The 26,586-nt window shown below is 38.9% G+C and overlaps 1 protein-coding gene across 1 annotated transcript in view; it reads right to left on the reverse strand.

The window, feature by feature from the left end:
- LOC118901203 (probable maltase-glucoamylase 2) overlaps positions 1-26,586 on the reverse strand; it is a 72,463-nt gene that overhangs the window by 2,488 nt on the left and 43,389 nt on the right. The window contains 16 exon segments of the mRNA XM_036864298.1: positions 2,769-3,396; positions 4,710-4,883; positions 8,419-8,443; positions 8,445-8,466; positions 15,539-15,627; positions 16,865-16,988; positions 17,388-17,463; positions 17,875-17,959; positions 18,060-18,208; positions 18,799-18,915; positions 19,020-19,054; positions 19,333-19,466; positions 23,401-23,539; positions 24,759-24,843; positions 26,366-26,392; positions 26,395-26,511. Coding sequence (XP_036720193.1) covers positions 2,769-3,396; positions 4,710-4,883; positions 8,419-8,443; positions 8,445-8,466; positions 15,539-15,627; positions 16,865-16,988; positions 17,388-17,463; positions 17,875-17,959; positions 18,060-18,208; positions 18,799-18,915; positions 19,020-19,054; positions 19,333-19,466; positions 23,401-23,539; positions 24,759-24,843; positions 26,366-26,392; positions 26,395-26,511 — 2,026 coding nt within the window.

The following is a 26,586-nucleotide window of genomic DNA, read 5'->3' on the forward strand; positions in this document are numbered from 1 at the left end:
GCACAAACAAAAACAAAACCTTTTCCCCAGAAGCACAGTTTGGGACATACTAGAGACACATCTGGGGAAAATCTGGAGAACACCTTTCCTTTACAAAACTTCAGTTTGAAAAAGGAGACTCAGAATAGCCTTATATATTTTTTAACATATATTGGAGTATAAATTGGAGTATAAATTGGAGTATTGCTTTACAGTGGTGTGTTAGTTTCTGCTTTATAACAAAGTGAATCAGCTATACATATACATATATCCCCGTATCTCCTCCCTCTTGCATCTCCTTCCCATCCTCCCCATCCCACCACTCTAGGTGGTCACAAAGCACCAAGCTGATCGCCCTGTGCTATTTCCCACTAGCTATCTATTTTACATTTGGTAGTGTACATATGTCCATGCCACTCTCTCACTTCATCTCAGCTTACCCTTGCCCCTCCCCGTGTCCTCAAGTCCATTCTCTATGTCTGCGTCTTTATTCCTGTCCTGCCCCTAGGTTCTTCAGAACCTTTTTTTTTTTTTTAGATTCCATATATATGTGTTAGCATATGGTATTTGTTTTACTCTTTCTGACTTACTTTACTCTGTATGACAGACTCTACGTCCATCCACCTCACTACAAATAACTTGATTTCATTTCTTTTTATGGCTGAGTAATATTCTATTGTATGTAAACACCACATCTTCTTTATCCATTCGTCTGTTGATGGACACTTAGGTTGCTTCCATGTCCTGGCTATTGTAAATAGAGCTGCAATGAACATTGTGCTACATGACTCTTTTTGAATTATGGTTTTCTCAGGCTATATGCCCAGTAGTGGGATTGCTGGGTCTGCACAGCAAAGGACAACATAAACAAGATGAAAAGACAACTCTCAGAATGGGAGAAAATATTTGCAAATGAAGCAACTGACAAAGGATTAATCTCCAAAATTTATAAGCAGCTCAATATCAAAAAAACAAACAACCCAACCCAAAAATGGGCAGAAGACCTAAATAGACATTTCTCCAAAGAAGATATACAGATTGCCAACAAACACATGAAAGGATGTTCAACATCACTAATCATTAGAGAAATGCAAATCAAAACTACAATGAGGTATCACCTCACACCAGTCAGAATGGCCATCATCAAAAAATCTACAAACAATAAATGCTGGAGAGGGTGTGGAGAAAAGGAAATCCTCTTGCACTGTTGGTGGGAATGTAAATTGATAGAGCCACTATGGAGAACAGTATGGAGGTTCCTTAAAAAACTAAAAATAGAATAGCCTTATTATAAAGTATCTGCACTGAGGAGAAACTGCTTTGCTATCAGGAAATCCAAGGGGAAGAAGAAGAAAAAGCTTAGATATAAGAACACTCAAGGCAATTATATAATAATGATAATTATAATAAACCTTTGTATAGCATTTTACAGACTGAAAAGCATTTCCATGTACATTGCAGTTCCAATGTTTACTCAACCTGGTAGATGGGGAATCTGAGGCAAGTAAAGGAAAGGGGAATCCATCTGAAGCAGTGGCCTCTGCGCCAACTTGGAACAGGTGGTTCTCTTAGCACTGGTCCGATGGAGGCGACCGTATGTGTCAGGGGCTAACGTAAGCACAGGCACCAGCAAAGCTCAAGACTAAGACGCAGCAAACTGACATTTGCTTTCACCTCTTCCCTCTCCCGGTTTTCTGAACCTGGTTCCAGGGCCACATCTTGTACATGGACTGGAGTTTCAATTCTCAAGTTTCTTCAAATGTCTGAAGTAAGCCCGGGTCTTCTTTTTCGTGTGTGTTTGTTGTTGTTGTTGTTGTGATCATAATTTTTCATTTTTGTTTTTTTTAATTTTTATTTTATATAGTTGATTAACAATGTTGGGTTAGTTTCAGATGCACAGCAAAGTGATTCGGTTACACGTATACATGTGCATCCTTTTTCAAATTCGTTTCCCATTTAGGTTATTACAGAATATTGAGCAGAGTTCCTTGTGCTACACAGTGGATCCTTGTTGATTATCTATTCTAAATAAAGCTCTTTGTTTGTTGTTTTTGTTGTTGGCTGTTGTTCTGTTTTCAGGAGTACTTCCCTTTTCAGAATTCCACACGTGCGGTTACAGCCCATTTCTATACACAAAGGGACTGGAGTTCAGTAACTATAGAACTATGGTTGAACAAATTCCCCCTCGGTGTTCCAAATCCCAAGTGCCTTCAGGCATGCCTTTAGCCAATGAATCTGCTCCGGTGTGATGTGCTGGCAGCAGGATCCCGTGTGCCTTAGGACGCAGAGCCCTTTGTCCGGGATCATGGTTTGTGGTGCCAATAAGACAAGTGCCCTGGAGCTCCCTCAGTAAACATACAAGTGAGGGAGCCTGTGATCAAGTCCATTGATAAAGTTTAGAATGATGATTTTTGTTTTGTTTCATTTTCATAGTATATTTGACCAGGACCTGAGAGTGAAACTAGGATATTTTTGTCCTAGGGAAGTGATTCTCAAACTCTTTGGTCTCAGGATCTCTTTACTTTCAAATTTAGTGAAGACCCTGTGCTTTGTTTGGGTGGATTATATCTACTAATATTTGCTGCATTCGAAATTAAAATTGAGTCATTAGTAAAATATTTATTTCTTTGTTTATTAAAAAAATCAAGTGCATGTTGACACAAATAATATATTTTTAATGAAAGACCACTATATTTTCCAAAGCAAAAGAAAAGTTAGTGAAAAGAATGACATTATTTTATAATTTGTAAATCTGTTTAATGTCTGGTTTAATAGAAGACAACTAGTACCAGTTGTAGCTTCAGCAGCACTTGTTAGGAAAGGCATGTTTGTGACAGGAAGAGTAACATTAGTGCTATCAGCAGTAGTATTTGTAGGGGAAGATGTAGTGTTATTAGGAACCATAGTACCAGTTGAAACTTCAATAGTGTTTGCTGGGAAAGGAGTGGTTGTGACAGGAAGAGTAACATTAGTGCTATCAGTAGTAGTATTTGCAGGGGAAGATGTAATGGTATTAGGAACAGTAGTACCAGTTGAAACTTCAGCAGCGCTTGTTGGGAAAGGAGTGGTTGTGACAGGAAGAGTAACATTAGTGCTATCAGCAGTAGTATTTGTAGGGGAAGATGTAGTGGTATTAGGAAGAGTAGTACCAGTTGAAACTTCAGCAGCACTTGTTGGGAAAGGCATGGTTGTGACAGGAAGAGTAACAGTAGTGCATTCAGTAATAGTACTTGAAGTAGAAGAACTAGTGTTAATAGTCTCAGAAGTAGTAGGCTTAGTAGTAGAAGGATATAAAGAACTCATTGGGAAGGTATTTGTCATAGGTGTAGTAGAAACTATAGGACCACCGTGAATCCAAGCAACCTCAGTTAACTTTTCCAGGCTGATAATCTTATCAGTCAATTGAATAGTTAGTGTCTGCCAGAAAAGAAGAGATAAAGTTGGTATTTTAGAACTTCTTAAACATCACACTTAAGTTATGCCTCAAATTACAATATAACAAAAAAAGATGTATTCATTCTTTTCCCAGACAGTAACAGAAGGATATGAAGATTCCATTTCAGGCCCCAATGGTTCTGACAGATAAATATAGAGACACGTGCTGTGTGTATAATCCCTATGCTGGAATCTTTCTTTCCACTTCATTTATTCAGAACCATATTGCTCACAAGTATTTGCAGTTTTGATTGAAACCAATGTTTATAAAAGTCTCTTTATTTTGTCACTAGATTTAACCTGCCTGTTTTCATGTTTCATCATCCCAACACCTAATATAGAACCTAGCACATAATAGGCATCTGACATGCTACAAAGTGTCCCCAAAAAAAGGTATTGAAAGATTTTCTGCATCATCTTAACTGGAAGTAATAACTTGCAGTGGGTGGTTTTGAATTCAGTATAGTTCAGGAAAAATGTTTGGAAGTACCTAACGAGAAGAGACCATGGAGAGAAAATCTATGTGAGTATTCAAGAGGGTCATTTTCCAAACTCCAAATACCAGCAGGACACTCTTTTTTTCACCTTTTAGAAAACAGGAACTAACGCTTGTCACTTTTCTAGACTACCCCCTATGTGTTAGGAACCATATTTATAATAGGTCTAGTGTTCTATAGTGGGGTATTTTACCTCTGTGGGTACCTCTATGGGTAATTCATCTTCCCATTAGTTGGCTCTAGTAACCAAAGCAGACTCCCCTAGAGGGCCCAGTAGGGTCTGCTATTTATGTCATTCTGTTTTACTAACCAGATAATCTTATCTCACACCACTGGTGGAACATATTCATTTTGATGATTACCACAGTTTACTGCCAATTTTCACAAACATATAAGATCTATCGATTCGACCAGGGATATGAGTAATTTTAGAAAAGTGGGGGAAAATCTCCAACAATTTCAGAGGATCACTATTTCCTTTGTTTTAGCCTCTGTCACAGAAATAAGTAAGTTCTGTTGCACTAGCCTGGGAGACCAACCTTAACACATAGCACAATTTCTCTGGGACACGCATGGGAAGGATTTCATCAGCCCATTGATCATTGATCCCTGGACTATACTGGGAAGATCACTAATGTGCATGTTACAATACGGTTCAACACTTGCAACTACATATCTATTGCACATATCTATAACCTTTCAAATATAAGTAAATATAACAATGATAATAATAGTGCTAATAACTTTGCAAAAAAATAAAATTAATGTATGATATGATAATATTCCTTTGAGACATACCTGATTGTATGGGTCACTCTTGAAATTTATCACTGTGAATTGTTGGTTGTCGTAGGTGGAAGTGACTTGTGTTACGTAAGTAGGGTTTATGCCCCAGATTCTAGTATATCCAACTTTCAGTGAATTAGAGTCACTCAGATACTTATTGTGTACAGTCTGGATTTGCAATATGTTCTTCAAAGAATGTATAAAGAGGAAAAAGTACATAATACATATGTCAATAGACTTTATTCCACATTAAAATGTTTTTAAAAATCTCAAATTACTATTGTACTGGCTTGCTGGTTTTTTTCTTAAATATTTCATGAAGACCAACTTCTTGAGTACTTGCAACAATAAATTTGAGGTGCCAAAAATAGGTTTGTGTATCAACATTATGAAAGATATTTTACCTATATTATTACTAATTATTACAATGATTTTTAAAAGAAAGCATCATTATTTTTGTTTTACAGATGAGGAAACTGAGGCTCTGGGAGAAGAAATGAGAAGGTCAAGGCCACATAGTTAAAGGACATTTATATGGTTGGAATCATGATGGGCCTATGTGCATAGTACTGTATGAGTTAACACAGGTTGAACAAAGAATTATGGCAAACAGTCCCTAGGCAAAGGACAGTTTGCAACAAATATAGGAACTTACCTAAATCATGAACTGTTTTAAGTATCAACACAAGGATTACAATAATGTGAGAGAGGTCATGAGGTGGTGCATGATTAAGGCCTAAATGAAAATCATCATGAATATTTGTTATGGGTATTAAGAGAAAGAAAAAAATCACCGTGGGAATAGGGTTGTCAAGAAAGGACTTAGGAAGGACATGCAACTTGAGAAGGCCTGGGAGGATGGATGGAGTTTACAAAGACAAAATGAATCGGAAAAGGGAATGGGGTGGAGGGAGGCACAGACACACTGAATAAAGGCACAGAACAAAGGGTGCTAAGCAGAGAAATTACTGGTTAAGTATGTAAGATAAGAGGATGAAGATTTTAGGCAATCAATAAGGAGCCAGTTGTAGTAAAGTGAAGCTATAAACTCCTCCACTCTGATAGCAATCTAGAGAAAATGAAGAAAAGGGAATATAACATGAAGTAAATGGGTATGCTGGAGCTAGCTCTTAGTGATTTGGGAGAGCCTATAATTGCCTGGAATTTTGCAAGCCAGTCAGTAGCTTGAAATTGGCTAAAATGATGGGAGTATTTACACCACAGAAAATCAGTGAATGCTACAAATCAGCCCCCAACCCCCATAACCTCATACCAGCCAGAATACCATTGATAACAATTACACCCAAGGGAAGCTCTCTTTCACTTCAAGCCACTGATCCTTAGGAAAAATTCCATCAAATATCACATAGAAATAAGAATCCATTTATCACTACTTTGGAGTAACAGAAGGAGGGGGTTTTAGAGGTAAAAACTATTTATGGGAAACCTAATGTTTTATGATTAAGAAACAGATTAAACAGGAGAAATATCTTCCCTAGGTTGAATAACTATTTAGCAGTAGAAATAGAACTAAAATTCAGGACTTCCAGATCAACATTATAGACCTTAGAAAATATGTTCAGAGGAAAAACATATAATCTTCAATTCATCTTTTCTTAAATTGAGAACAGAGAAGTTACATACTTAATTAGTATACAGAGTCTTACATTTAGTTTCAAAAAGGCAAATGCAGGATGGAGACGGCATGACCTAATAATCATGTCTATGAAAACAATTTGATACATGTGTTTAAAAAATTAACATAGTATGAAGCAATAACAGTAAGAAAACAGAGTCTAGCTAAAAGGACATAAGAGTTAGGCAATGAACTAAGTAAGTGTTTATTGTTGCATGCCACTGAGGTTTTGAGGTTGTCTTTTTTGCAGTAGGAAGTCCATGCTGTCCTATAGAAGTGTAATGCAAACCACACATGTAATTTAACATTTTCTCATAGCCACACTTTTAAAAAGTAAAGAGAAATAGGAGAAACTGATTTGAAAATATGTTTTATTTAACCCAGTATATCCCAAATATTATTATTTTAACATATATTTAACATAAAATATTAATGAGATATTTTATAATCTTTTAAATATCTCAAATTAAGCTAGTCATATTTCAAATGCTCAATAGCCACATGAGGCTAGTGGCTATCTTATTGTATACCATAATGTAGCTCTAAAATAATCTCTCAATCCTGGGCACCCTGCTTTAAGAGAAATCTAGACTAATTTTAGTCCAGACAGAATAATCAAATCTGGAAACCAGTATAAGCACAAAACAGAGGAAGTATGAAGTTAGCCTGGAGATGTGTAATTCCAAGAAGAGAAGACAGAATAAATATAATGACAGATACCTGCGAATACTTGAAGCATGGTTATGTAGAAAAAACCCAATAGATTTGTGTTATACTATTCCTTAGTTAAATCCACAGGTAAAAATTACAGAGAAGCGGGACTTCCCTGGTGGCACAGTGGTTAAGAACCTGCTTGCCAATGCAGGGGACAGGGGTTCGAGCCCTGGTCCAGGAAGATCCCACATGCCGCGGAGCAACTAAGCCCGTGCGCCACAACTACTGAGCCTGCACTCTAGAGCCCGCGAGCCACAACTACTGAGCTCACGTGCCACAACTACTGAAGCCCGCACGCCTAGAGCCTGTGCTCCGCAACAAGAGAAGCCACCGCAATGAGAAGCCCGTGCACCACAACAAAGAGTAGCCCCCACTTGCCACAACTAGAGAAAGCCCGCACGCAGCAACGAAGACCCAACGCAGCCAAAAATAAATAAATAAATAAATTTATTTAAAAAAAAAAAATTACAGAGAAGCAGATTATTGATTTGACAGAGAGTGATCCTCCTACTCTAACTGGAATTATATAGATTATCCATGGAATCATTTAACATGCCTCGTAGATTGATTGTATTATTGTCTCCAATCGTTCACCCCTCCCTATCCATACCCTTTTCCATGTAATTTTGCAATGCCCTCCCTCCCTGGATGGGGTATTCTATCCCACCTTTGTCTCTGGGGTTGGTCATGTGACTTTGCCTATTAGTCAACTTAATGCAAATGGAGATTTTAAAAAGCACTCAGGCATTTCCACTTCTATTTTTGCCCTCTTGCACAATCATGAAGAGGTCATGCTCAGACCTGCCCATAAGGCCATTTTAGATCATCCAAGAGCCAGCTGACTCCCCAGTATGTGACTGCCCCCTCCGGACAGGTGATCATCCAAGCAGCCTAACATTCCCATGAATGATTGCACATGGATATGAGCCAGTCAAGATCAGCCAAGTCCAGCTTAGATCATTTGAACGCTGCAAACTTATGAGCTAAATAAGCATTAATTGTTACATGCCGCTGAAGTTTTGAGGTTGTTTTTTATGCACCATTGTTGTGCAACAGATAGCTGATCCAGCATTTATCCTTCAAAATTTTATCAGCCAGAAAATGTCTCATCTCCTAAAAACATGTTATACATTTAAGGACTCATTTTTTCCCCAGCATTATATGAATTACAAGTTTCTTTCTATAGAGTGATGGTATACTGGACAATTGTCAAAATAAGAACTGTTTCTTCCTTATTTTAATGTCAACAGACCTGATTTATAAATGTAAAGGCAGCAAGATGGGGGATATTATATTTATACAGTTCACTGATAATGTTTAATCTGTAGCTAACTGGGAAAGGATTTATAAAATTCAATAAAACAGTCTTACCTGAGCTGCTATAAAGTTTGCCAAGATAGTTTCTATTTTCATAGGTATCTGCAAACAAGAAGAAAGAATAAGCAACTACTCATTGTTTCAACAATAGCAGATAATCTTGCATACAGTCAGAAAATATTTCAGTGGGATCACAATTACTGATCAAGATAATCATGACCTCGCTGAGGAGCACTAAAGATAGTAGCTGAGGGAACATTTTACCCCAGGTTAGTGTGGAGATGTACATATAGAAGAGGGTGTTTTGAGGTGAGCATCAGGAGGTTGTAAATACAGGATAATCTGGATTGAACTAAGAATAGACAGCATAGGTGAAAAAGCATGGAGGCTACTGATTGCTTTTTTCTGTGCCTACACGGCAAGCACACAGCCATGAGAATTCACATGGCTGTGATGATAAAGGCTCAAAGCTGAGGAGAGTGGTTAGGAATTCAGGCTCACAAGTCAGACTGACATGGATTCATATCTCCACTTTTGTATTACTGTGCAAACTCAGGCAAGTTACTTAACATTTCATCATCTGTAGAATGGAGATAATAATAGTACCTAGCTCATAGCAATGAGGTCTACAACATGCTACTTGTGCAGAATAAGTGCTCAAAATTTGTTGTTTCATGATTATCACCAAAGTCATCATCATCTTCATCTTCTTTATTCTTCTCTCCCTACTCTTAGCTCATCCTTCCACAGTGTTCCAGATTCTAAGCCCCCCTCCCTGTATATAACTTATGCCATCAATTCTTCCCCATACTCTTGCTGCTCTTACAGGTCCCAATTATACTCCAGAGCACTCCATTCTGATGCTCTCTGTACCAAGCTACCATGACATCTCCTTTTTAGTGTCACATGTCTCAAAAAAGGTAGCCTCTGCTTGTTACATCTGTGTGTTCAACTCATAATTCAATCCTATAACTACCACTCTTCAGCTCCTGTGTTTCTTTTTTTTCACTGAATCTGGTCCTTTCAAAATCACCAGTGACAGAGTATATTAAATCTAAATATCTCATCATGACGTTCAAGATTTTTAGCCTCTTTGCCCACACATCTCCTCCTTGAAATACTCCTTAGTTGATGTCTACTTTACTCATTCTCCTCATGTGGCTCCTTTAACTCCTATTTCTTAAAAGTCATTTTCCTTTCATGTTCTATTCTTGGCCCTTGTCAACATTCCATCTCTAACCAATATTCCAGCATAGTCTCTCCCTGAACTAATAATGATCTTTGTTTTCTAACTTACCTACACTCTTGTGGAAACAAACAATTATAAACCCATATTTTTAAATTTAGCTTTGGCTAGAAAATGTAACCTAAGCAAATACCATAGCCTCTTTTAGCAGTTTTAATTTAAAATTTTTAAAGAATGGGATTCTGTTAATACAGGTGATTTAAGATTAACCTTGACCTAGCTATTGAATCTCCTTAAACCTAAGTAAAGTTTAACAAATAATTACAAATCAGTTAAGAGAAAAATTAAATCAAATCTATACTTATACTGTATCTTCGTATTTTAAATTTTAATTTCTAGGTCTGGTGAAAAAGGGCAAAATGCTTCTCTATAGATCTTAAAAAGTGTAAAAAGTTTAAAACTTTCAGGGACTATTGATTTTTAACTTTGAGGCTAAAATATACTTGTTGTAGGAACCTACAATTTTATAGAAAATTGGTTTTTTCCCTCATATTTTTCAAATATATTGCTCATAGGGAGCTGATTTTTACACACTAACTGTGGTGCTATAAATCCAATACAATATCAATCATCTAGTCTAATCAGCCCAAGCTATATAAAAGGACTCTAGATTCCCTTAAAACATTGGTTCTCAAACAGCAGTAATTCTGCTGGTGAAACATCTAGCAGTATCTAGAGACATATTTGGTTGTTAACATCATGGGGCTGGGGGAACGCTTCTGGCATCTAGTGGGTAAAGGGCAGGGCTGTTGTTAAACATCGTATAATTAACAGTTCAGCCACCACCAATAACAAAGAATTATCTAGTCCCAAATGTCAATATGATCAAGGTCGAGAGAACCTGCTCCAAAAAAAGGCACTTTCTTAAAAAAGAAGAAAGTTAGAGAACTCTTGCTTCCTGATTACGAAAGTTACTTCAAAGCAACTGTAATCAAGACAGTGTGGTACTGGCCATTAACTCCTTTTGCTATAATTTTTTGCTCACCAAACAAATTCTTGATTGAAATTTCATCTTTCACATAGACTTCACTGAAGGAAAAAATATGTACCTCCTAATAGATGGGAACACCTTAGCCCATTAATAAATACAGTTCTTAAATTTAAAAATTGGCATTGGGGCATATTATTCTCTTATAAGGTTCAAGTCCCACTCCCTTACAGCCTGGTTTGGGTAGCTGGTTAATCTCCTTTCTCTGATTTTTGGGCTTTTTGTTGTTATGTTAACCACCGTGATTTCAATGTAAGATATCTTATAAGCTTGTAATGGAATTTTATTATTTATCTTGCACATTAATGATACATTTTATTCAGCACCCATGTGCCAGGAATGCTCTCTCTATATTAAATCAACTAAATCCGCATAAAAAATCTACATGATAAGTAGTGTCTTGCAGATTTTAAAAGCTGAGGAAATGTAGGCAGAAAGATATACAGCCGTAAAGCTTTCCAAAAGACATACAACTAGTAAATGACTGAAATGGTATTTAAAGCCAGATCTATTAAATTCCAACATACCACATATCTCTCCACAGAGTTTACTTAAAAAAAAAAAAAAGTCCAAAGACTGAATGGAACTTTGAAAACAGAAGTAATCTAATTCCTTCATATCCCTCCATTTAGCCAGTTCCACCTATAAATGAGCAACAAAACATCTCTCTTATATACTATATTAAATGAGTATAGGCTTCTAATGTATTATCCATACACTAAGAAGAGAAATTTAAAGTGTCATTTGCAACATCATCAAAAACTTAGAAATACTTAGGATATACTTAAAATATGTGTAAGACCCATGCACTGAAAATTACAAAACGTTGCTGAGAGTAATTAAAGAATACCTAAGTAATTTAAGATGATATAGATAGATAGATATCCCAAAATTTATCTTTAGAATCAATGCAATTTCAATTAAAATTCTAACAAGTTTTTTTGTTAGGTATTGACAAGTTGACTTTAAAATTTATATGAAATTCAAAGGAGCTACAATAGACAAAACAATTTTGAAACTACATTAGTCAAGACAGTATGGTATTGGCATAAGGATAAACATATAGATCAATAGAACAAATAATCCAAAAATAAACTCTCAACCACGTATAACCTATTGATAGCTAACAACGGTGTCAAAATAATACAACAGGGAAAAAGATTCTGTTTTCAAGAAGGTGGTGTTTGGGGACTTCCCTGGTGGTCCAATGGTAAAGAATCCACCTTGTAATGCAGGGGACGCCAGTTCGATCCCTGGTCGGGGAATTAAGATCCCACATGCTGCGGGGCAACTGAGCTCGCGTGCCTCAACGAGAAAGCCTGCATGCCATAAACTACAGAGCCCCCACGCCCTGGAGCCCACGCGTCACAAGTAGAGAGAGAAAATCCACACTCCATAACTAGAGAGAAGCCGGCACGCCTCAGTGAAGAGCCCGTTCACTGCAAGGAAAGATCCCGCATGCTGCAAGTAAGACCTGACACAGCCAACAAAATAAAAGGAAATAAATAAATAAATATTAAAAAAAAAAAAGGTAGTGATTGATCAACTGGACACATATATGGGGGAAAAATTAACCTTGACTATTACATACATACAAAATTTAATACTAAAGAGATGATGGTTCTAAATGTAAAAGCTAAAACTGTAAAACTTCTAAAAATATAGGAGAAAATATTAGTAACCTTGGGTTAGGCCAGGTGATGTTGTGATTTATTATAAATAATATATATATGGTCTTCATTGGAGTTTCTGGTATAGAGCCCTAAAACCCTTGGGATTTCAAGTCATGAGAGCAATCAAGGTGTCTTTTATTATGTTAATGAGGTGACTTTTGGAAAACATCTCAGAATGGTGTCTGGTTGCCAGGAGAACCAACCATGTGATTTGAGGGTTGAAACTTTCAGTCCCATCCTGAGACTTCTGGGAGGGGAGAGAGGCTGAAAATTGCATCAATAGGCAATGGCCAGTGATTTAATTACCACGCCTATGTAACGAAGCTTTCAAAAAAAACCCCAAAGATTGACATATATACACTACTATGTATAAAATAGATAATTAATAAGGACCTACTGTATAGCATAGGGAACTCTATGCAATGCTCTGTGGTGACCTAATTGAGAAGGAAATCTAAAAAAGAGTGGATATATGTATACATATAACTGATTCACTTTGCTGTACAGCAGAAATATTGTAAAGCAACTATACTCGAATAAAAATTAAAAAAAAAAAAAAACCCAAAGGATGAGATCCAGAGAGCTTAGGGGCTGGTGTACACATGGAGATGTGGGGAGATGACATACCTGGAGAGGGCAGGGAAGCTCTGCAACCCTTCCCACATACCTTGCCCTGTGCATCTCTTCTGTCTGGCTATTCCTGAGTTGTATCCTTGTATACTAAACCCATAAACTAGTAAGCAAAATGTTTCTCTGAGGTTGTTAGCCACTCTAGCAAATTAATCAAACCTGAGGAGGGGTTCATGGGAACCTCTGATTTATAGCCAGTCAGTCAGAAGCACAGGTGACAACCTAAACTTGCAACTGGCATCAGAAGTGGGAGGGGAAGGCAGGAGGAGGAAGTCCTGTGAAACTGAACCCTTAACCTGTGCGATCTAACACTATCTCCAGGTAATTAGTGTCAGAATTGAGTTGAACTGTAGTACATCCAGCTGGTGTCCCAGAATTGCTTGCTGGTGTGGAGAAACACCCACATACACATATGTTGGAACTGATACCAGAACACTTTTTAGGCCAAGACACAAGAAGCACAAATCATAAAAGAAAAGCATGAATAAATGGATTTTTATCAAAATTAAATTTACTCTTTGCAAGACACCATCATGGAATTGAAATGGCAAGTCACTGACAGGGAGAACAAATCATGTATCTGATAAAAGACTGGTATAATACATAACTCGTAGAACTCAATAATGAAAAGACAAATGACACAATAAAAAATGGATGAAGGACTTAAACTGATACCTCACATAAGAAGGTATACAAATAGCCAATGAACGCATGATAAGATGCTCAACATTAAGGAAATGTAAATCAAGTCCATAAACAGATGCTCTATACACCTACTAGAATGGTTAAAATTTTGAAAACTGACAACACCAAGTGTTGGTGAGGATGTAGAAAACTGGAACTCTAAATTAGTATTATTAGTAATGGGAAATAGTACAGCCACTTTAGAAAATAATTTGGCATTTTCTTCAACAGTTAAACATACACTTATCATATGACCCAGCCCAGCAATTCCACTTCCAGGTTTTCACCCAAGAGAAGTGAAAACATATGGTAATTTTGTAACTTATGCTCAAATAACCATGGCAGATTGTGCATAATGGTAAAAAAAATACGAAACAACTAAAATATTTATCAATAAGTAAATGGATAAATGAATTGTGGTACTCCCACAAGATGGACTATTATTCAGGAGTCAAGAGTAATGAACTTTTACGTGCAATAATATGGATAAATTTTTAAAAATATTTTGCTAAGCGAAAGAAGCTAAACGCATAAAGAGTGCACACTGTATGATTCGATTTACATAAAACCTAGAAAAGACAAATCTAATCTATAGTGACAGAAAGCAGACCGGTGGTTGTCAGGGCCTGGAAATGAGGATTAGGAGTGGGGGGCAGTTTGCTGGAAAGAATTAAAAGGGGTTCGTGGTTATGAAAATATTCTGTACCTTTATTGTGGTGGTGGTTATGCAACAACTGTATACATTTGTCAAAACTTATAGAACTGTACACTTAAAATGGATACACTTTACTTACGTAAATACAACTCAATCAAGTTGATTAAAAAACAATAATTTTACTTTTAGGAATCTACCCTATGGAAATAATCTGAAGTATGAACAAAGGTTAATATTCATGGTTGTTATAATAATAAAAACTGAGAACACCCTGTATCCTGTATAGGGAAAAACTATAGAAAGTTAGATAAATTATGGTATACCCTCTCAACGGAATGTGATAATCATAAGGGTATTTATAAGGTGTATAAAATAGTATCTAGACATTTGTGTCATTATGTTAAGTGCAAAGAAACAGGATTCACAAATTAAGTATGCAGTATGTTTTCAGCAATATAGAAAATTAAGGATTATTTTAAGTAATGATATTTTCTAATTTTTTATCTTTAAAATGTTTTCTTTAGTGAGACTATATTTACCCTTATAGTGAAGAAAACCAAAAGGAGGAAACCTTTAGAAATATTTTACTATTGAAAAATAAGATATAAATTCAGTAACTGCTACATGTTACAGGATTAGAATGTTCTGGTCCACAGTAACAGGTATTGGCAAATGGACATCAGCTGGTGACAGTGTGTCTGTAAATCTACAGAAATGCCTGAGGAAGAGGGTGCTCCGACTATAGTGATGAACACCAATTATCTAAGGTAAAACTGTCATATCCCTAGATTGGGGAAAGAAAGCATACAAAGCACTATTTCAACGATATAAGTATCCACTGACAATATTTAATTCCCTATTTCTGGGACACCAGGAAATTTTCTAAGCTCTAATTTGTCTCGTGAGTGGGCCTACTTAGGAGGAAAATGGTGCCTGGTTCTAGACGGCTGGCCCAAATAATAGAGGCAGGTCTATGAACCACTGAGAAAGGATGGTCAGCTTGATATTTGCACCCACACTCTTTTATCAGAGCAAGACAGTTATACAAAGTCACCCTGGATGAACCCATAACATCAGATTGATGAACCTACAAAGTTAGGGACCACATACCCTTCTATTACAATTACAATGTAACATAAATGAGCAGGCAAAAGTTGCAAAAATTATCCCAACAGCATTGCTTTATTAATAGTAGTAGAAATAGAGACAGGTTTTCAGTTCATGACAATTATATCCTGAGCCTCTATGGTATGGTTTTGCTGAATGCTGTATGGGGGCCCTGGAAAGTTCATACTCACCAATGCTTTGTCCATCATCCCAGAACAGCTGACCTTCAGCTCTCCCATTGTCATCCAAAGCAACAATCAATCCCATATATTTTTGTCGGCTATAAAAAAAAAAGAGTTATTTTTTTCTCTAGATTGTAGGTTGTAAGAATGAAGGACAGTGTCTGTTGAAAATATTATTCATCCAGAAAAAAGTAAATGCATTAAAAATACACATAAAATTCTAAAAACAGATAAGGTGAGATAAAAGATACTTAAAAGCTAACAGAATAAAACATTTACATTTTAATGAAATATCTGATAAAACTTCAACTTGCAAAAATCAAATACATACACTTTACTTATATACATATTGTAAGTAATATAAGAAGCTACTTCTTCTTTAGGAAGAAGACCACCCTCCCCTGCAAAAATAAAAAAAAGCCTTTAGCAGCTTCCAGATTGCTACAGAATACAATGCAATGTACTTATCCTGCATTTACAACCCTCCATGACCTGATACTAACCTGCTTGAATTTTATTTTTTTTATCCCTCTCCCTTATCAGTGCTCCAGTTAAACTGAATGGTTTACTATCCTCCAAATTCAACTCATTTTTCATCTTTAGTTCTTTAATCCTCCCAGAACATCTCTTTCTCTTGTCTTCATACATTCAAATTCTATTTATTATTCAAGACTCAGTTCAGAGCCCTATTTCTTAGGAAACCATGCTTTACAGCACAAGGGTGAGAGTTAACTTCTCTCTTTTTGAGTTGTTACTATCCTTGTTTTGTGTGTCTCTCTTGATACAACATGCTCTCTTTAATTTATTATGTATAAGTGTGTGTGTATATATTGGGTTGGCCAAAAAGTTCGTTCGGTTAGTGAATACCTTGTTCAATAAAATTCTTGGTGAAAATGAAAATATGTCTTTTATTCTTACTTAAAACCGAACGAACTTTTTGGCCAATCCAATATATATGTATATATAATCTCTCCTTGAGTTCACCAAAGTAGATCTGGATATGAGCACTAAAACCCTGGGTAGACATCACAAATCAAAGAGCTTATTAATATTCCCAATTTTTAAAATAATGTGTAAAGAGGTACATGCTGCTACCCTCAGGAAAACTTTCATCCCGGACCTTTGACACAGAGCTACAGATCAGAGTTCTCCCCAAGAATGACTTCATGAATTCATTCTCCCCCAGATCCCATTTGGAAGGTACTCACAGAATCAGATCAATGAAACCGTCCATATTTAGTTTATCCACAGAGCCTCCATCAAGGTGGGCCACTTCCCGTAAGGCTGCCTCATTATGGTAAAGTGAGGCCATCAGACACTGCTTCCCTTCCTTACCTGGAGTGAGTGTTCATCGCAGGTTCTTGCCAAGGCACGATGTAGCCTCCTCTGATATGAAGGTTGATATGGTCAAGGGGAGCCTCCAGGATTTTCCACTCACCGGCCGATTCATGCCAGATTCCTAGAAGTGATAAAACAGGCAAGGAATGATGACAAAAAAAAAAAAAAAGATAAAATGAATGCATGCTTTATTACAAGTCCTTCCTTTCCAAGGAAGTGTGTTGGAAAATCAGCAAAATACTGCAAATCTAAGGAGAAAATCTCTGATTTTCAGCTTTGCTAAAACCTCGAAAATCTAGTCTTTTCTCTGTATTCTCCAGAAAAGGTGGGGGATTGGGGACAAGTCAATGTAACATGGGTGTCAGATTTTACCTATTTAGGCTTTATGGATACTTTTATTTAAGCAAACCTTGCATGGCCGAAAGGCTGGAAATTATTGCCTTAGAAAATATGTGCCTGGAAGTCAGGAGAAAGTTCCAGGCTCCTCTCTCTGACTGCATGGACCAACCTGGTTCTTCACAAACAATGTTGGTTCTTACCGTGCTATAGTCATACCAACGGGCTCTGGGAAAATAAGCATAGACCTGAAAAGTGTTCTGAAACATAAAATCAACATGTCATTATGAATATTCCAATTTAATTTTAACTTTTTAAAATTACCTCTGTAACTTAAGATTAAAAAAGGAATTTGATTAATGACTTTAAGAGTTTGGAAGGTTTTATAGAGAAAACCTAGGAAATTCTTCTTTAAACACACAGAAAAATAAAATTTTTAAAAAGGTAGATTTTGCAAGGATGCAAAGTGACAAGACACTAAACTGAGAATCAATTGTGGTTGTAAAGCTTCCATTAATGGAGACCTTGAAAAAAGATAAAGATTTCCCTTAGAAGTTCTAGAAATGCATTTGCCTGAAAATAGTGAGCTGTATAAGACAATCTGTAAAATGCCCTTCCTATACTTTAGATTATGTGATTGGAGGGTGTCTGATCTGTGATGGAAAACTCACATTTTCCAGCACAGGGCTGATTAAGATGGCAGGGCCCAGCATGAACTGATGGTCTATATCCCATGTTGTGCGATCTTCTGTAAACCTTAAAGAATAAATATGAAAAATCCACCCATACTGTTATGACAGGTGCAGGGGGTTATTCCCAAGATATCCCTGCCGCTTGGGTAACAGGCTCTACTCACTCATGGAGAAGGGGTCGGACAACAGCGCTGCCCTCAACGTGAGCTTTACGCATCAGAGTATAGAGGTAAGGCAGCAGGGTGTATCTGGTCTGGAGGACTTTTCTTGACAACATCTCAAAGTTTGAGTCCCAGGCCACAGGATCTTGTCTCTAAAAGGATAAAGGAGCACGTGAAAGGTCACCTCCTCTTTCCTCCATCCTAGCGGTATGAGAAAAGGACCAGCGCAGGCACATATCCCATATGCAGGTTACACACCCTTTCTCCTTTCATTTCTGGCTTCCTCTTTCCCTACATCTGCCCTCTTTCTAAACTGGGTCTCCTTGCTTCCTCCCCTTCATCATGGACCCCTCAGTATCTGCACAGGCCTAGCCTTGGCGCCGCATATGTGTAGAGTGATGGGTCTCTACACAGCACTGACATAACTTGGATAGATTTAAATAAAATACAAATCCATTGTTCTTAAAAGCAAAAGGAGCCTCTTTTATTTTAGCCCCATAGAGAGCCATAAGCACTTTTCTCCTTGTAGGCATTAATCCCCTGAGAGATGAGAAAAAGTATATTCTTGAAAATTGTTGGTAATTCTGGGGTTTTGAACTCTGAGGGTTTTACAAGCAATGGAGCTGCTGCTGGTGATTTTTATATTTTTTCATCATACAAATAAGTACGATGCTCTTGAGGGTTAAAAGGAAGTTGTGATGTGAGGACACAGAACACCTGCAACATAACCTGCTTCCCTCACCCTTGTCCCGAATGTGTTGTGGTTCCCGGAAGATGGATAAAACGCCCCCAGCTGCATCCAGCGAACACACATCTCATACTCAGCATCTCCAAAGAATCCGCAAATGTCTGCTCCTGTCTGAGAAGATGTAGAATCAGAACACATTTTAGGTGGGACTTTTGTGGGTTGCAGACACACTGAGATCTGACTGGGGAATTAGTAATGGCCCCAGTAGGACTTACATAAGAGATTTCAAAGAGACTGAACTCCATCATGCCTGCAATGAGAAGATACAGCTCTGTTGGGCATATAAGAGCAGCCCTTTGGAAGGGTAGTTTTGACCTGTCTCTTCCGCACCGCATTTGAAAGCTCTAGGCCACCCATGATGAAAATATCAAAAGATGGGTGTGGATTAAGACTCACACCCACAGAGAACTCAGCTCCTGTCACGTTTATTGACCACGCGGATGATGACTAGATATAACCGATGCGGCTGAAGAGCACACACCCCAGTCCCCCCCCCACCAGGAGAGGCCCCGGGATAAGCCCACACACCAATGACAGATTTCTTCAGTGGGTCCCACACGGCCATGCTGTCACCCAGCCAGCATCCCCCCCAGCGGCCAGAAGAGGGGAAGGTGGAGCGAGTGATGACGATCCCTCGCTGTCCCGTCACCTCCAGCACAGCTCTGCTCGGAGGGGAACAAGGGGGTGAGCTGAAGGTGAATTTGAGGCTGGACAGCCATGGGACTTTATCACAGAGAGCAGCTTCAGCCTGGAGCATCTGCTATTTAAAAGTGACGCTCAGGGTCCCAGTGAACTTCCCAGGAGAACAAATGGGGATAGAGCATCACCTAATATGTGGATTTCTTTTCTTTAAAAAGAAAGTCTAATTAACTAGCTGTCTACTTCTAGGTAAGAGGAGGGGTGGGGTGAGGTGTAGAACATATTTATAGAATGATTACTCTTATCCCAGGTATTATACTGGTCACGTTCATGTGTACGGTCTTACAACCTTGGCCTCCTTTTACTGTCAGGAAACTGAGACTCAAAGTAGATAATTTGTCAGTCATTTAAAGAGCAAGGAGGCAGATCTGAGACCCATATAAAAGTACATATGACTTTTGGGATTGACATGTACACACTGCTATATTTAAAATAGATAACCAACATGGATCTACTGTAAAAATAAAATAAAATAAAATGGCATAAATACAAAAAATAAATAAAAGTATATATGACTATGGCTCTTTTTGGTAACATGCTCCCTACTAGGCTACTCCTCAAAAAGTAGGATAAATTTTGCACATGGGGCAAATACACATAAAAGATGTTTATCTCTCCCGATGGAAGGTCGGTCTTCTGTATGCAGCTTTAGGCAGAAAATAAAAACAATGTGTGAGAGAAAAATCAATGCAACAAAAGAGAAAATCTATTGATAGATGCTAGTATATGATGTAACCAAATATTTGCTAAAGAAAGCAACACAAATCAATAGACAGAGATAAGTTGTTCAATAAGTGATGTCAGGAAAAGAAGCTAGCTATAGTGAAAACTAATCCATTTAGGTTACTTCCAATATTTCACACCCAAATAAATCCAAAAATGGATGGAGATGTGTGAGTGCGTGCGTGTGCACTCACACACACACACATTCACACAGTGAGAGGTAATGAAGGTCTGAAATAAGGCAGGGATACAGAGTAAGGGTGGATGTGAATGAAGCAAAGAACTCTGTCACTGACCATGTCAGAATTCTAGAAGTTTACCAGCCATAGAGATGAAATGAAAATTGTCTATCCAAGAAAAACTACTAAATCTTGGCCAGATAGTGAGGCCTCTGGGATTTTAACTTGGGGCTTGTCCCAGCCCGCCCCATCCCTAGCTCACTGGCACCAAAAGCCAGCAGCCAACAGAGTTCTGACCTCTTTTGGAGCTCTGTTAAAAGCACTATCCCCAGAGCACAATAAATACTTTTTTCCTAACTTCCAGTCCCCAGGAAAAATCTCTATTCCCAGGGTGTTATGGCCAACTTGATTTGACTCAGCGCTCAACTCAGCAGGGAGAAAAAAATTCCAACCAGGAAATTACCAAAACTGTAACCATTTACTGGCAACATCCCAGGTGCTCAGGCTGTGGCTTCAGCTGAGGCAAAGAAAAGTATGGCTGGGAATTTAAAAGTAAATCCTGGAAAATTGGAACCATGAAGAACTTGGAAAAGCTCTTAGACTATATACATCCACAAGGCTGTGCACATGCTCGGAAAAGAACCATAAAAGAAGGTTCCAGGACCCACTTCTGGCTGACCCTGAGCCCCTAAGTGAGCAGGAGTGAAAGGTGAGGCTGGCTCACAAACTTCCCTAAGTGTGAAGGTATGTTTTCTCATAGAGGCAAGATATAGAGGCAAGGCATTTAAGGTGCCCAAGGTGGCCTTACTGTTGCCCTCAGCTTGACTAAGCTTTAGGCTGGGTTCTTCCTGACTTGAGGACCCTGCCCTCCCTTTTCTTAGAGCATTACTTTAGAAACATTTAACTGTAAATTCTTTCTCTGCCCCTTGAGATGTAAATCTTTTTAAAAGCCTGTTGCCTCCCCAGTTTTCCAGCCCTTGAACATCTTTGTCATGGACCTGGGAGCCATCCCTTTGAAATGTAATCAGCAAGGAGGACAGTGCCCCATCCAGAGTCCCCTAGGAGGCTAGGAGCCTAACTTCAGCAGGGTCTCCTTGCTTCAAGTTGTAAAATTACCTCTGTTATGGAAAATAAGAAAAAGTTACTTCTTCCTCTGAGTAAGGCCAACTTAGTAAAAGCTAATTTTACTGATGGCCTAGAAACTCCCCACCCCAGCTCTCAAAAACTCTCCAGACCTTTGTTTCAACGGAGTTGACCTCAGACCAAGTTCTGATTTCTGTCTCTCTCTCTCTCTTATTGTAATGGCATTAATAAAGCCTCCCCTGCCTGTTTAACTTTGTCCAGTGTAAGTTTTGCTTTGATGAAGGAAATCTTTTGACTGATCATTGGCTGACCACCGAATTCTACTGATCCAGGGGTGTCCCCAAGGAAGCAAGGCTTAAAAAAATAAAAGATCTAAAAAAGGGGCGATATCAGAGAACTCAGTGGCCACACATTGCAGGAGGATATAGAATCTACAGAATGAGACAGAAAAGTTGCTAAACAAATAAATAACAACAGTAAAAACAACGAAAATTACCAAAAAAACCCAGCAACAACAAACCTGCTGGGAGTCAGTGAGGGATTTTACGTCAGAGTTGTTACAGTTTATTTTCTAAATTGTCCAGTTTTCAACAAAACATTCAGCCATGCAAAGGAACATGAAAGATGCCATATAAACAGGGGAAAAGGCAGCCAACAGACAATGTTGCTTAGGGCACTTAGTAGACAATGACTTTAAATTAGCTATTATAAATATGTTCCAAGAACTAAAGGAAAGCATATCTAAACAATTAATGAGAAGCATGACAACAATAATGTCTCACTAAATAGAGAATATCAATAGAGACAGAACTTACTGAAGAAAAACAAATAGAAATTCTGGAGTTGAAAAATACAATAAGTAAAATGAAAAATTCACTAGAGGGACCAGGTTCAACATCAGATTTGAGCTAGGAAAAGAAAGAGTCAGCAAACTTGAAGATGGGTCAATAGACATGATCCAGTCTTAGTAACAGAAAGAAAAAGGAATGAAGAAAAGTAAACAGAACCCCCAGGGACCTGTGGGACACCATCCAATGTACCGACATACACATAACTGGAATCTTAGAAGGAGAAAAGAAAGAGAAAGGGGCAGAAAAATATTTGAAAAAAAAAATGGCCAAAAAGTTACACTCTGAAAACTATAAAATGCCGCTGAAAGAAATTAAAGGCGATGTAAAGAAATGGAAAGACATCTATGTTAACGGATCAGAAGACTTAAAATTGTGAAGATGGCAGTATTCCCCAGACTGTTCTATAGATCCAATGAAATTCTTATCAAAATCATTATTATTTTCAGAAATTGACAAGCTGATCCTAAAATTCATATCAAAAGAGACCCAGACTAGACAAAACAATCTTGAATAAGAAGAATAAGAGAGGCCACATATCTTTTGGTTCCATTTCTATAAAATGTCCAGATCAGGCAACCAAGTAGACGGAAAGCAGGTCAGTGGCTGCTGGCGCGCAGGGGGTGGGGACAGGGTGGGGAGTGCCTGCTGACAGGTGTAGGGTTCCCTCTGGGGGATGATGAAGATGTTCTGAAGTTTGATTGCTCTGACGGCTGCACAAATCTGTGAATATACTAAACACAACCTAACTGCTCACTGTATTTTTTAAACTGAAGTATCAATGTATTTACATTTAACATTGTATAAATTTAAGGTGTAAACTATGCTAATTCAGTACATTTACATATTGCAATACATTTGCCATTGTAGCGATAAACAGCACCTGCTCTGTTTAAATTGGTGAAATTAGCAACTTACTGGATCAATACACTTAAAGGTAGTTTGGTTGCTTGGGCACCCGTGCCTGATATTTTGACCGGCATCATGTAGATACAAGCACAGTATATATGACAAGGCAAAAGTAACCGTGTGGAAGATGATCTCGCTGCCAATAACACACTCACTCGCACGTGGGTCTGGTCTGGGCCCACCCGTACAGGCTGTGCGTGTCATAGTGCCGCACCGGGGAGCCGTCAGGCAGGAGCTGCTGACTCTCCGTGCACAGGGTCTTGCTGCTCAGGCCCCTGTCCTTGGATTCCAAATCTGGGAGGAAGTGCTGAGTTACTTCTTAAAAAATGTGATTTGCACATTCACTAGAAATGCCCATCACCTTGGTATTTCTCTTCTTCAATCAACAACCTTGTTACCAGTGACGGCTCCAATTTCAAGAATTTTTTGTCTACAAAATCAGTGTCCTGTGGCTTTTTAATTAATGAAGGGTAAGAACAGGGTATGGAGCCCAGAAAGGCACCCTTCTTTTTGCTCCAACACTGACGTTTATGGAGGGCGTCATAGCCCAGTTATGACACGATAAACTCTTTTGTTGTTAGGACAGTCTCTTCCGCTAGATGGTAATGTTCTCAAGGGATGGGTCTTACCTCGGTCATTGTATTGATATTAATGTTGCTAAATCTTTCCAATTTGTCAGCACTTGCCTGTTACATAAATATTAAATTAAGGAAAGAAGGAGAAAAAAGAAGGAAGGAAGGAAGGAAGAAAGGGAGGGAGGGAGGGATGGAGGAAGGGAGGGAGGGATGGAGGGAGGGAGGGAGGGAGGGAGGGAGGGAGGGAGGGAGGAGATAGTGAGCAATAGGAAGCATAACTGTGACCCACACGTCAAGTAACTTGGATTCCACAGTCCGTCCCACGAATTACTGGTACAGTGCTTTTAATAAGTGAGTCACTTCCTTCCCTAGATTCCTGTAAGGTGAGAGAGCTCAGCCTTCTAAGACACCTTTGAACCCAAGGTCCTAACATTCTCTGTTTCTGTTTGTACCACAGGACGACCAGGGAATGTCTTTCATGAAGCACCTGTGAACATGGGCAGAAGGAATGCAGGGGCTAGGTTTCTGACCTCTAATCAAAAGAGCGTGTGAGTGTGTGTGTGGTGTGTATGGTGTGTGTATGTGTGGTGTGTGTGTATGTATGTGTGCTGTGTATGTGTGCTGTGTGTGTGTGTGGTGCAGTTGGGTAGGTGGGTAGTGTGTAGGGGGTTATTTGGAGTTTTAGCAATCAGTTCATAGTCATCTCTGTAATCAGATGCACATCATTGCTTGGTTTCTTTCATACCACATCATGTCATTATTTCTATGCTTGATTAGTTATTTATTTGCACTTATTCAAGGTTATTCTATTTGGGATTTCATGTCAGGTTGAAGAGTGTTTTTTTTTGCCAAAATTAGGCTTCCCTTTGACAATAAGAGGAAAATTTGCAGGGTTTTTGAGTAGGGAAGTAATTTGATGAAGTCATCATTTTGCATACGTGGCACATAGGGTGGATTATTAAGAATGTCATCACTGCAGCCCCTGACAGATCCACTCACAAAGTTTGATGGTTCATTCATGTCCTACAATGATTTAGCAAAACAGATTCCGTCATGTCAGAGGAATGTCACCCTTGCTATGGATGACACTGACGAGGTCAACCTCACAGCAGCTGGTTGCTTCACTGACTGTGTAATCTCAGGCATCGGCCCAAATGGACTTAAGAAGAGCGTTAAACTCCTAGTTTACCTGGCATTTCTAGACTCGTGAGGATTGTTTGATAGTGGCAAAATATTGAAATTATGCTGGAATCATGACCTAAGAAAATCTCCTCTTGATTCATCTCCCCACACAACAAACGCATCTTTGTTTTTCTCTGCGTGGACAACTCACTTTTTATCCGTGGCCTACGGTTACTATGATCTACTCTTTATCAGTAGCTTAGACTGATTCTGACCTCAGCATGGACCCAACACAAGGAGGAGTCTCTTGCTTTCTGCATTAGACACAATCCTAAGAAGCTGCAGGTAACTCAGAAACAAATCTGGAAATCAAATAATAGCTGCAGGGATTTATTACTTAAATGCAAGAAACAGCAATTCCTGAGGTGACTGTTCACTGCCTACTTTATCAGTGAAAAAGTTACATTTTTATATATTAGATTATCTTAAATAGGACATACTAAAAGGGAAGGCAATTATTTAGAAGAACTGTTGGCTATATGAGGTATTCAGCTACCAATTTCCCCCAAGTGGAACAAACACCACAAAGCTATCAGGATCTGTGTTCCTCAGAGCTACCCCCATCTCTTCACAGTTTGGGTTAATCTGTGTCCTTTCTTGTGTCTGCTCTGTGCCTACCTATCCTGAAGGTGGCCCCAGGGCTGCCAGTGGGCTGAGAGGTTTGCCTCTGGGTGAATCGCAGGCTTCTTTCAGCCTGGCCCAGACCTGAGAAGCTCTTCAGAGCTGGCTCAGAATATGCGTGGGATCTCAGGCCACTGGACAGTGGAGGAGGAAACTGGGACACTGATATCTTCCCAGCCCTAGAAAAACACAAATAGAGGAGCCTTTGAACACGTGTCCCAGAGACATCTCAGGAAGCCCTGCTCTTAAGCCCAACTGACGAGCATCTGAACAGGCCTTTGAAGCCATTTCCTCAGAGGAGTCTTACCAGCGCTCTGGTGAACATCTGTTTCCTCTGATTCGTGGCCTGCCCACCCCCGGCTCTACCCTGTATCATAGGATGGGCTCTCAGGCTCCCTTAGCATTGGCCTCTGTGTAGGTCTGGGCAATGGGAAGCACTGGCAAGAGGTTAGAGGGTGGGGCTAAGAGAAGCCAGGGTATTTGTCCCTCTTTCTTTCTCTGGCAGCATCTCCAGCGGTGGCACATTGCCTCCATGGGCTCCGACTTCCATCAGGCAGTATGTCCCTGAGCAAACATGCGATCCTCTCTGCTCTTCCTGGTGGTCCCAGCACCTCAGTTCTGTAACAGCATCCTTCTCTTCCACTCCCGCAGCCCTAACTCACTGCTTTGCTAGGCTCTGAATTGTCACCCCATGTTCTGACTGCTAAATATTTCCAAAGAAAAAGCACTCAGGGTAACTTACAATCCACAGTCCATCAGACTTCAGGCTTCTGAAGGCTTCTTCTCTGGCTCTCGAGGGTTTCTGTAGAACTCTTCTATTTCCTTCTTTCACCAGGCAGCCGTGCTATTGCGCAAGAAGTCAGGAAAAGCAACATGGGCTCTGTACAGCTGTAAGGGTGACACATGCTGTCACGTGGGGTCTCAGCCTGTCCAGGAAGGGGAGTGTGGGGACCAGGAAGGGGA

Source organism: Balaenoptera musculus, chromosome 9 (genome assembly GCF_009873245.2).
Source record: "Balaenoptera musculus isolate JJ_BM4_2016_0621 chromosome 9, mBalMus1.pri.v3, whole genome shotgun sequence".
NCBI lineage: Eukaryota > Metazoa > Chordata > Mammalia > Artiodactyla > Balaenopteridae > Balaenoptera > Balaenoptera musculus.